This window comes from Hypomesus nipponensis, chromosome 20, assembly GCF_054491055.1.
Source record: "Hypomesus nipponensis isolate SF chromosome 20, ASM5449105v1, whole genome shotgun sequence".
Lineage (NCBI taxonomy): Eukaryota > Metazoa > Chordata > Actinopteri > Osmeriformes > Osmeridae > Hypomesus > Hypomesus nipponensis.
In genome coordinates, this window is record NC_140380.1 from 8,878,855 (window position 1) to 8,890,000 (window position 11,146).

Genomic DNA, 11,146 nt, shown 5'->3' on the forward strand with positions numbered 1-11,146 from the left:
ATGGGAGACAAGAGGAGAGAGGGAAGGAGGGAGGGGGGGGGGGGAACACACAGCTGACTGGAAGATACTTCGCCTCCCCCAACCCAACCCAGGACCATAACCACATACAATGTCTCAACGTTGATTCACTAGCACGGGGTAACAACTGGAGTTTGTTTTTGTTCTTTTTTCACCCCAAGTCTTTTATTCCTTGAGAAAACAACTGAGGAATTTTCATCATCAAATCATAGAAGTATCTTCAATTGAACCTGCAGATCCCTCGAGTTGAGCCCAGAAGACAAAAAAAAAAAAGACAAAAAAAAAGTTATTTCTCACTAAACTCCCGTTGTTTTTCTCCTCTTCGAACAACGAAAGACGAACCAGAACCAAATGATGAGAACAGTAGGACGAGACAACTGAACGTTCTAACACAGGGTTGGGGGAACCCATCAGCCAATCGGTATTCTTCGCCTCCGGCAAGAACAACATCAGTGTTTCAACTTCAGTCTGGAAAGTCGCCAATTAAGATTTACTTGGTTTTCTTTCATATAAAATAATTTTTGGGGGAAAAAGGACTATAGTTCTTTTAACGTGTATTAAAATGTTTAAAGGGAGGTGATGCTCTGTGACCGACCATCAACCTAATACTTTGGCTCATCATACAATTCAAAGACGGTTTTGACTGCGGAGGAGCGCGAGCCTCTACCGGGCGCTCCGCCTCGACGCTGCGCAATCTGTAAACAAAATTCACAAAGAAAATGATTTAAAAAAAAATCCCGCTAATCAACAAGGATTGTAATGTTGTCTTGTAGGTGCACTGAATGACAGTTTACGCCCTCAAATTGTTCCCCCCTCCTCTTCCCTTTACTGTATACTACAGCTCTGGAGGTGAACAAAAAAAACTGACCACTGCCCCTTTTTCATATATAACAAAAAGTTGAAAAGGACAATTTTGAGTGAGGAACAGAAGGGTACAATTTGCAGTGACATTTTAAATGTTTCTCCTCCGTTCCTCACTTAAAATTGTCCTTCTCAACTTATTTTTTTTTAATGAAAGAAGGCCATGTGGTCTCAGTTTCCCCCCCCAGAGATGTGCGTTGCTGAAAGTCCCCTGCTGTTTTAACGATACGGCATGAAGAAATGAAGAAACCCCCTGAAGCAACACTAGAAACACAGCAAAGAAATTTTAAAAAGCATTAAAACAACAATTTGTCAAAGAGACTAATAAAAGAAAGAAAAAAAAAGAATAGACATATTGTACGTAGTACACAAGTAAGGCGAATTATATACTCTGATCTATTAACAATGAAACCAGTAGCTGGGAAATGGCATCGATTCTCTTCATCTGATACGATTCACATTTACATTAACAGAGAAAACCCTAAATCACTTGTCTAATGTTTTGATATTGTTGTATCAGTATTGGTGTGGAATATGGATTAGGGTTTCCACAGCGCTAACTTAGTAGAATTCATCTGACCAGTCTTCGGAAGGATCCAGAACAAAACAGGCTTGTTGGAGGGAGGGGTCAAAGGTCATCTCTAGGGGACCTTCTCCAGGAGAGCGATGCACAGGCGTGTTCTCTCAGAGGCAAGACACAAAGCAGAGTGTGTGTGTGTGTGTGTGTTTCTGAGAGAGACAGTGTCCACGTTCAGCTGATCTCGCTTCACAACGCTTCCATTAGTGAGAATGGTGTGCGAGTAAGAGAGCGAGAGAGAGAGAGACAGAGAGTGAGTGATGGGATGTCCTATATCAGCCAGGGCGGCAGTTTAGTTGAAACCGGCACCACCCCAACACCCCCTCCTCCTCGCACCTGCACTGCACCAACATCGGTAATAAGTCTCTGATTCTTCAAGTAATCCGGACGAGGTGGAGACCGCTGTCCTGTAGCCACGGCGACCAGTCGGATGGATGGATGGGTGGGTGTCGGATGAGTACAACGGATGGATGGATGCAGGCTGTCTTTACGGGGCGAGGTGCGGGCTGGAGGAGGGGGGGAAGCCTGCCCGAAAACTAACATTACACACAGGTCGGGGGGGGGGGGGGGGGGGGGGGGATCTGTAACAGACCATTATGACACATGGAGGACAGCTCAGGATGGGGGGGGGGGGGGAATGGTTTGGCAGATTAGGTTGTGGAACGTGGGGGTGGAGGGGCCGTTGGCTATGTGGCCCAGTCCTGTAGGTGTGGTTGCATATTAACAATTTCGACGCTGTACAATCGATATACATTAAGGTGGTGGGCACAAGCCAAGCAGAGCACCCATTAAAGTAAGGCAACTTTCAATTTAATTTGTAGCTGAGGGAGTAATTCATTTTCAGCTTTTTTTTTTTTTTTTTGTATGTGTTTACTCTTTGATCATTTGGTTTTATTTTCTCTTTTTATCTTAATTTTTTTCTTCTTCCTGGAAGTTTAGCAGCCCTAAACCAGTCTAAGGTTAATTTCTCAAAGCATCGGTTTACAATGTCCTATTCTGCCCCCCCCCAAAAAAAGATTGTTAAAAAGATGTTTCTTCAGCTAACAGGATGTTGTTGATCGAATGGGAGGGTCCGGTGAGAGAAAGGGGCACGTGTGGAGGTGGGAGGGAACAAGATTTGCAGTTGCCATCAAACATCCAAAAAATAAAAGACGTCAAACATGCCCATCCCCACATTGTAACCAGCGGAGAGAAGCCAAGGGTTTCACAGCGGAAAAAAAAATGGAACAAACTGTCATCATGGAACAGCTCCAATCATTCCATTCACATCAAGCCCTTTCTGTCTGCCTACACAGGACTCATACACACTAAAAGAAAAACATTGCTTTAAAAAAAAAAAAAAAAAAAAAAAAGAATCAAAATGGAAGAGCCGTGATTTGCTTCGTCGTCGTGGTTTCTAAAATCGTGAGCTGCGTCCGTCGCCAGGAAGTGAGTTTTCCCCCGTACGCTCACGACGGCGTCCAACTAACCAATCAGCTGCGTAGCCCCCCCTCCCTCCCCCCTCCCCCTCCCTCCCCCCACAGCGGCAGAGATAAACGGGGGAAGCAGAAGACAGCGTGTCGACGATCCTCCAGGTCCAGGACGACACCCCCCCCCCCAGCGTAGTGGGGCGGGGTTTACTTTGGCGGCTTGGCGTCCTGATTGGCTCTGGGGCCCCCGGGCTTGGCGTCGTCTCTGGCGTGCGGGACGAGGGGGGCGAGGCCCGTCTGGCTGTGGGGGCGGCTGGAGCCCTGGGAGGGGTGGCGGCGACGACCGTCCCCGCTGGAAGAGTGTCGCTTACGGCCGCCGTCCTCCATCGGGGGCTGGAGGGGGTCAGAGGACAAGAGGTCAGAGGTCAGGATGGCAGGGTTCGTACAGATACTGTATAATGAGATTCCAGTACTTTCAAGGACTTTTCTTTTCGTCACAGATCTCATTTATCAAACAGATGCTTTATTTACTTTAAATGAATCCTTATTAAAGTTACATATGTTATTCAATCAAGAGCAGGAAGTGATTTTCTCTTCTTTAGTTCTTTGATTGACATTAATGAGACGGACAGCAGTGGGTTTAGTAGACGGCTGTCTCTCTAAGACCTGACGCACGTGTCGCGGATCTGACACAAATCCAGTTCTTCCAGCTCTTCACCTTCAATTAAGACTAAGAGTGCTGACGAGGATACTCGCCAAAATGGTCATTTTGACAATTTTTTGTTTCGTCCTCAAGTAGGCCAAATTAATACAGTACTGGCGCCCACTGTCTGAGAAGAAGCGGCTTTTCTCTCAGTGTTTGAGTCTGGTGTATGTACAAAGAATGCCGCTTCAGACAGCGCTTCTTCAGAACCAAATTGATTTTTACTTTGGCTCTTATCGTTATTGAAAAACACTTAAATTAATTGAGAACATGATCATATGCTATGATGCAAACTAAAGAATGCCATAAAAAACTGATGGTGCTTTAATTAAATTAGCAGGAGGGGGGTGGACTGAGGTGTTCATTTTGAGCGAAAATACTATTTGTTTTTCGTTTTTTATCAACATTTCAAAATTACTGTTGTCGTCGTCATCTACCGCTTATCACGGGGGCATCAACCTAAGCAGGGAGGCCCAGACTTCCCTCTCCCCGGCCACTTCCACCAGCTCTTCCTGGGGGACCCCGAGGCGTTCCCAGGCCAGCCGAGAGACATCGTCCCTCCAGCGTGTCCTGGGTCTTCCCCAGGGCCTCTTCCCAGTGGGACGTGCCCAGAACACCTCACCTCCTCACCAGTGAAATTACTTTGTAAATTCATATATATTGTCTTTAAATAATTAAAGCACTTCTCAAGTACCTCGTCGTTAATGTGACTGTTTTAAAGGGTTTTCTAGGACTTCCATTCAAAAAGTCAAATTCAAGTACTTCAAGCACTTTAAGCACCTTGTACAAACCCTGGGATGGATTGGTAACACGTGACCTCACGTCACCTTCTAGAAGGTTGTATTTGTCACGTTCTCGTAAACATGGGTCCTTTATGCTACTCAGCATTATTCAGCACCCCACACGCTTTTTACTGTGTCCGCAACATTTAAATCATCGCAATCGATCGGAACAATTTCCCCCTAAAGGAGTGCATAGAGTAAACAAAAAAAATTATGTCTATCTATTTGTCTCTCCAATTTCCAAATCATTTCCCATTCATCCAATCACACCACCCCTCTCTCCGTAATGTAGAACATCAGACTCCTTAGTGTTGGTGTGCGATGCCGCTGCCGCCACTCACGTCGTCTCTGCTGGCGTCGATCCTGAAGTCCTCGAGGCGTCTGAATTTGCTGAGGTGCTCCTGCAGCTTGGGCTCGATCTCCATGCTCTTGTTCTTGGAGTACTTGAGGAACGCCCAGAACTTCTCCAGGCCGTACAGCTGGCCTAAGGAGCAGCACACAGTATGCAGTATGTAACACATGGATTTAGAGGTGAGTCCGGTGGCTGAGCGGTTAGGGAATTGGGCTAGTAATCAGAAGGTTGCCGGATCGATTCCCGCCCGTGCCAAAGGACGTTGTGTCCTTGGGAAAGGCACTTTACCCTACTTGCCTCGGGGGGAATGCACTTACTCTGGATAAGAGCTTCTAAATGTGAACGTGTGTGTGTGAGGACTGTATCTCACCAGCTTCGTAGTCCTTCATGGTCTCTTCCTGGAAGTCCTTGAAGATGTCCGGTCTGAACTTCCTCTCCAGTCCGTAGCTGTAGTACCTGAACAAGCACTCGAGACCATACCTGACACACACACACACAGTTAGTCACCTGAGGAAATCTGCTTCCGTCTCCTCTCCCTCATGTCAAACTTTCCTCCCTCCCTCCCTCTCCTCCCTCACCTGTAACCCTCCCTCCCCCTCTCTCCCCTGCCTCACCTGTAACCCTCCTTCCCCCTCTCCCCTCCCTCACCTGTAACCCTCCTTCCCCCTCTCTCCCCTGCCTCACCTGTAACCCTCCTTCCCCCTCTATCCCCTCCCTCACCTGTAACCCTCCTTCCCCCTCTATCCCCTCCCTCACCTGTAACCTTCCTTCCCGTCCTCAACCACCAGCTGACGGAACTCCTCGTACATCTTCCTGTTAAAGTGATCCCGCAGGAAGAACGACCAGAAGCGGAACAGCGTGTTCATCTCCTGCGATTGGCCGATGCCCAGCCGCTTGCGCTCTGTGATTGGCCAACGAGAGTGGGGGGGGGGGGGGGGGAAGAGGTCAGAAGGACATTGTGACAACATAGTCGGGTCAATGGGTGACGGGCGACAATGTAGGGAGGTCAGTGGTGGGTGGAGAGGATTTGTGTTAAAGGGGAGTGTTGCCTGGGAGTGTTGCGTGACTGAGAACGATTGTGTGACTGAGTTCTCTGTTTAACTAGAGGGGTCTGTGTTGTCAGGCGCAGTGTGTGCTTATGAGTGTGTTTACAAATGTGTGTGTGTGTATGCATGCGTGTGTGTGTGTATGCATGCGTGTGTGTGTGTGTACCGTTTAGGCAGCGCCGGCGGTACTTGTGATAAACGTGTTGCGTGAAGCCGTTCTCCTTGAGCAGCTCGTGGGAGGGGTGCTGGAACTTGGGGAGGGACTGGGGAGTGCAGCCGAAGTTCCCCAGGGCGGGGGTGCCCTCAGAGGGGCTGGCGTTGGAGCTGTGAGGGAGGGGAGGGGGGGGGGCAGGAGAGAGACTCAACAACACCATCGACCAACACGTTTTCCCAGAGCCCCTCAAGAAATCCTCATCGAGCAGTGCATGAGATAAAAGCCAGGTAGCTCCAAGACATGACCCCCCCCCCACCCCTGAGGGAGGGGGTTCGGGGCGCGGTCGTCGTCACGGCGACCTCGTACCTGACGGAGGCGGTGCGTGAGCGGTGCTCTCGGGAGTCCATGACCCAGCCCACATGACACTCCAGGGGGGGGTTGGAGCTGTGGCGGGTCTTCCTCTTCCTGGGGGTCTGGAGGGGGGGAGGGAGGGGGAGGGAGGGGGAGGGAGGGGGAGGGAGGGGGAGGGAGGGGGAGGGAGGGGGAGGAGACTGGTCAGAGGGACTCCTTAGGGGGGGTGGGGGTGATGGAGATCATGCTTCTACACACAGCTACACGTTTCTCTCTCCTCCCCTATCCTCAGGGAATGAGGAAATACTAAATAATAATAGTAAAAAGGCTAACTGAAATAAAAACCCAAAATAAAAGTATAAAACACTTCCATCTTTACCTTGGCGTCGACCGGCCGGCTCTCCTTCACCACGGGGTAGAAGCGCGGCGTCACGGCCGAGTCCTTGCGGTGAGGCGTGCGGGGCGTGCGAGGGGTGCGGGCGCTGCGGTAGTTGGGCGAGTCGGGCACGGTGGTGGGGAGAGAGCGGGCCATGGTGGAGGGCTCCGGTGCGCCAAACAGCTTGTTAGCCAGAGCGTCAGTGGGAACTGGACACACACACACACACGTTAGCCTCCAGAGAGCCAATACCTTCTAACGTCACATTCACGGGTGGTGTGTGTGTGTGTGTGTGTGTGTGTGTGTGTGTGTGTGTGTGTGTGTGTGTGTGTGTGTGTGTGTGTGTGTGTGTGTGTGTGTGTGTGTGTGTATGCTTACTCTGCTGTGGTTTGGGCGGCCCTGGAGGAACTTCCTGGTTAGGGTCGACCGGGGGTTCAGGGGTCAGACAGTCAAACTGCTCTCTGCTGATCAAATGAACCTTCTTGAAGTTCTCCACCTCTTGCTGCAAATACACACACGGTCTCAATAAACGACTATAACACTGGATGAAACCTAGCTTCAACTCAGATTGGAATCAATTCTCAAAACATGATCTGTGTCCAGTAATAGATTCCTTCGTTTGGTAACAACACGCAGAAAAGACTCTAGAACGTTCCAAAAGCCCCTCTCCCCCAAACTCCTTCATTGTTGACATCAACAAACAGGACAATTCTGAAATGTTTCATGTCTTCTTGTGAAAGAGTGGCTTCAAACGTCCAAGTGTTGTGACTGAACAAAACGCGGCCACCACAGTTGGCTTATTAACCTTTACATTCACACACACACACACACACACACCTCACTACCACAGGCAAACAGCCTCTTAAACCAGTTAAAAGATGTCATCACATCTCTCATCAACCGCGCCAACCATCACAGCAACCAGCCAAGCTAAGACAACTCCTACAGATCTTTACAGACAGGGATACACACACAGATGCTACCAGTAGGGGAAAAAACTGTAAAAAGATCTAAACAGCAACACTTCAAAATCACACACACACAAAAAAATAAAATAATAATAATAACCATGAATTCCACACGAGTGCCCTGCCCACTGTCCTCAAGTCCCCCCTCCCCCTTCCGTCCCCAAGGTCGCTCACGCGGAGGAGAGACACTCACGTCGTCCTCCATCTTGACCCAAGTGATCCTAGCCTTGTGATAATCCATGCTGCTCCGCGGCCCCAGTCGCCTGCCTGCCTGCCTGCCCAGGGCTGGCCCGGGGGGGCCTGGCCCTCTTTATAAACAAGCCCCGGTGTTCCACACAGCCCTGGACCAGCGCGGCACGTGAAACTGGACAATGGGGGGGGGGGGGCCACAATGGACGCCACGCAAACAAACCTGCATGGACCATTCTGTGGTGTGCCTAATCCAGAAACGCCATAGTCCCCTTCTCTGACACACACACACACACACACACACACACAACCTGGAACCTGTCAGAATAGCCCACCTAAGTTATATATCAGAATTGTGTTCCGAATTGTTTCTAAGCGCAAGAACCTATAACTCTTTGGACTGACACACACACACACACACACACACACACACACACACACACACACACACACACACACACACACACGTAACTAAGGAGTGTGTGAGTTCTCTGGTTTGCTCGTCACTAACAGAGCCAACAAGCTGAAAACGTAAAACATTTTTAGGTTGGATACAGAGAACCTTGTTCATCCACCTTCCTAACCAACCTGTATCTCACCCACTCCCTGCCCCCCCCCCCCCCCTTTTTCAAAATGGTGTCAAAAAATCTCAAATATGCACCAGATTATTCTAATAAAGTCTGGCCTACTTCCACAACCTTTCAATTTTCAATAAAGTTTTTAATAAAACTCAAATAAATTGCTCATCTCTGAATATAGCATTAAATCCACGCTAATCTTAACTTTGTTTGTGCATATTCTGAAGATTTTTTGCACTGTGAATTTTCAGTTCTGTTTTTGAATAAAGGGTTAGAAATAAATGCTTTAGTTTTTTTTTATCCAATTCATCGATTAATCGGAAAAATCGTTAGTTGCAGCCCTAGTGTGAGCTTGTGTGTGTGTGAGCGTGTGTGTGAGCGTGTGTGTGTGGTCCCACCTTGATAGTGGCGTACTCGGGCTCGTACGTGTCGTCCCAGAGATCCGACTCGTAGTAAAACAGCCCGTCGTTGATGACCTTCACCAGCTCGTTGGTCAGCTTGGAGCGCGAGGTGTGCTGGCCGGTGCGGTCGCCGCCCGGGTGCTTCCGTAGATACGGCGGGGTCTGCGTCACGATCAGGATCTTGTTCACGTCGTGGTCGTTGATCTCACAGTCCGAGTCCTCGTCCGACCAATCGGTGAAGGTGTTCCGCCGCCCGTCGATCTGCTCCATCTCCTCGTCGAACATGAAGTCCAGCTCCTCCGGCTCCTCCGCGTCCTCCCGATTGGCCGGAGCGGCAGCGGCGGCGGCTGAGGCTCCGGGGGTGGCGCTGAGCCCTGATTGGCTGGACGCGGGGGAACGCGCTTCTTCCCTCTGCAGCAACGAGGGGGTCTAGTAAGTCGACGCCCCCGCCGAGTAGGAGGAGAGGATGGAGGAGAGGATGGGTGGGAGACAAGGAGGTGAAGAGATGGCAGACAGGTGTGTATGGGACTGCTATGTACAGGCTGGGAGACCACACACACACACACACACACACAGTACACACACACACACACAGTACACACAGTACACACGCCCCATAGCAACTGAGGGCTCACAAGATAAACATTCCCACACAGCCGGCTAGGATCAACACAAACCAATGAACGTCCTTTCTGGATGAAAGTGTGGAGATGAATGAAGGGGGGCCAGGATGAGGGTGAGCTGGTGAAGGGTCTCACCTTAGGCCTGGCCGGGGAGGGGCGGGGCCTCTTTTTCACCTCGATCCAGGACTCTGAGTCCAGGTCGGGCAGGCTGGCCGACAGGCCCTTGGGCATGCTCTTAAGGTTGCTGCAGTCCTCGGCAGCGCGCGGCTGCAAGGGGGCCGACGCCCTGGGCGACCCCGGGGCGGAGCCTGGGGGGTTAGACCAGCAGGGTCACAAACCTATAACACTGACCTTCTACTGTACCTGTCTGTCTGCTACCTGTCTGTCTGCTACCTGTCTGTCTGCTACCTGTCTGCTACCTGTCTGCCTGTCTGTCTGCTACCTGTCTGCTACCTGTCTGTCTGCTACCTGTCTGCTACCTGTCTGTCTGCTACCTGTCTGCTACCTGTCTGTCTGCTACCTGTCTGCTACCTGTCTGTCTGTCTGTCTGCTACCTGTCTGTCTGTCTGTCTGCTACCTGTCTGTCTGTCTGTCTGCTACCTGTCTGTCTGTCTGTCTGCTACCTGTCTGTCTGTCTGTCTGCTACCCGTCTGTCTGCTACCCGTCTGTCTGCTACCCGTCTGTCTGCTACCCGTCTGTCTGCTACCCGTCTGTCTGCTACCCGTCTGTCTGCTACCCGTCTGTCTGCTACCCGTCTGTCTGCTACCCGTCTGTCTGCTACCCGTCTGTCTGCTACCCGTCTGTCTGCTACCCGTCTGTCTGCTACCCGTCTGTCTGCTACCCGTCTGTCTGCTACCCGTCTGTCTGCTACCCGTCTGTCTGCTACCCGTCTGTCTGCTACCCGTCTGTCTGTCCGGTACCTGTCTGTCTGTCCGGTACCTGTCTGTCTGTCCGGTACCTGTCTGTCTGTCCGGTACCTGTCTGTCTGTCCGGTACCTGTCTGTCTGTCCGGTACCTGTCTGTCTGTCCGGTACCTGTCTGTCTGTCTGGTACCTGTCTGTCTGTCTGTCTGGTACCTGTCTGTCTGTCTGTCTGGTACCTGTCTGTCTGTCTGGTACCTGTCTGTCTGTCTGGTACCTGAGTGTGTGTCGACCGTCTGGCGTGGGATGAACTCGGGGCAGTTGATGAGCTGTGAGAAGTCAGTCTGCGCGTGGTCAAGGCCCATGGCGAGGCCCGCGTGGTCGAGGCCCATGGTGAGGCCCGCGTGGTCGCCCATGGTGAGGCCCGGAAGCGGCCATTTCTCCGGCTCCACCCTGCGACGGATCTTCATGTCGATGATCTCCACCTCCTTACTGCCATTCAGGGCCTGGAGAGGGAGAGGAGGAGGAGAGAGAACGTTCAGAATAGCCCTCAGCGTGAGGCCCAGCCTCGCTCCGAGCCCCCAGACTCTAACTGGGCCCTCCCTGCGGCCTCAGCACCACGCGGCCGTACCTCCAGGATGAGGCTGACGTCGGTGGTGAGGGCCTGCACCCTGTGGAAGCTGGCCACCAGAGCCACGGGCAGGAAGCCCTCCGCATCCATCTTCCTCCGCAGGAAGAAGTCTCGCTCCAGGTTGTCCAGGCTGAAGTAGTACTCGCTACGGGGGGTGGAGGAGAGGGTGGAGGGGAGAGGAACACACAATACAAGTTCATGTTTGGAATTGGACAACCAGCACTTCAATGAAGGGGCTTAGGCTACAGAACTCAGTTCAACTGCTAT

The 11,146-nt window shown here is 51.2% G+C and overlaps 1 protein-coding gene across 4 annotated transcripts in view; it reads right to left on the reverse strand.

Annotated features, from left to right (window-relative positions):
• Positions 1-2,966: 2,966 nt before the first annotated feature.
• The window catches only part of larp1 (La ribonucleoprotein 1, translational regulator), a 25,123-nt gene continuing 16,943 nt past the window's right edge, over positions 2,967-11,146 (reverse strand). For 3 of the 4 annotated variants that reach the window (XM_084683624.1, XM_084683622.1, XM_084683625.1), the window contains 12 exons: positions 10,880-11,024; positions 10,526-10,754; positions 9,524-9,696; positions 8,763-9,194; positions 7,008-7,131; positions 6,633-6,838; positions 6,269-6,375; positions 5,915-6,072; positions 5,459-5,603; positions 5,073-5,182; positions 4,692-4,834; positions 2,967-3,258 (listed from right to left, as the gene is read on the reverse strand). In XM_084683624.1, coding sequence (XP_084539750.1) covers positions 3,073-3,258; positions 4,692-4,834; positions 5,073-5,182; positions 5,459-5,603; positions 5,915-6,072; positions 6,269-6,375; positions 6,633-6,838; positions 7,008-7,131; positions 8,763-9,194; positions 9,524-9,696; positions 10,526-10,754; positions 10,880-11,024 — 2,158 coding nt within the window. In that variant the 3' untranslated portion in view covers positions 2,967-3,072. The remainder of the gene's footprint in view (positions 3,259-4,691; positions 4,835-5,072; positions 5,183-5,458; positions 5,604-5,914; positions 6,073-6,268; positions 6,376-6,632; positions 6,839-7,007; positions 7,132-8,762; positions 9,195-9,523; positions 9,697-10,525; positions 10,755-10,879; positions 11,025-11,146) is intronic. The other variant, XM_084683623.1, reaches the window with a different exon arrangement.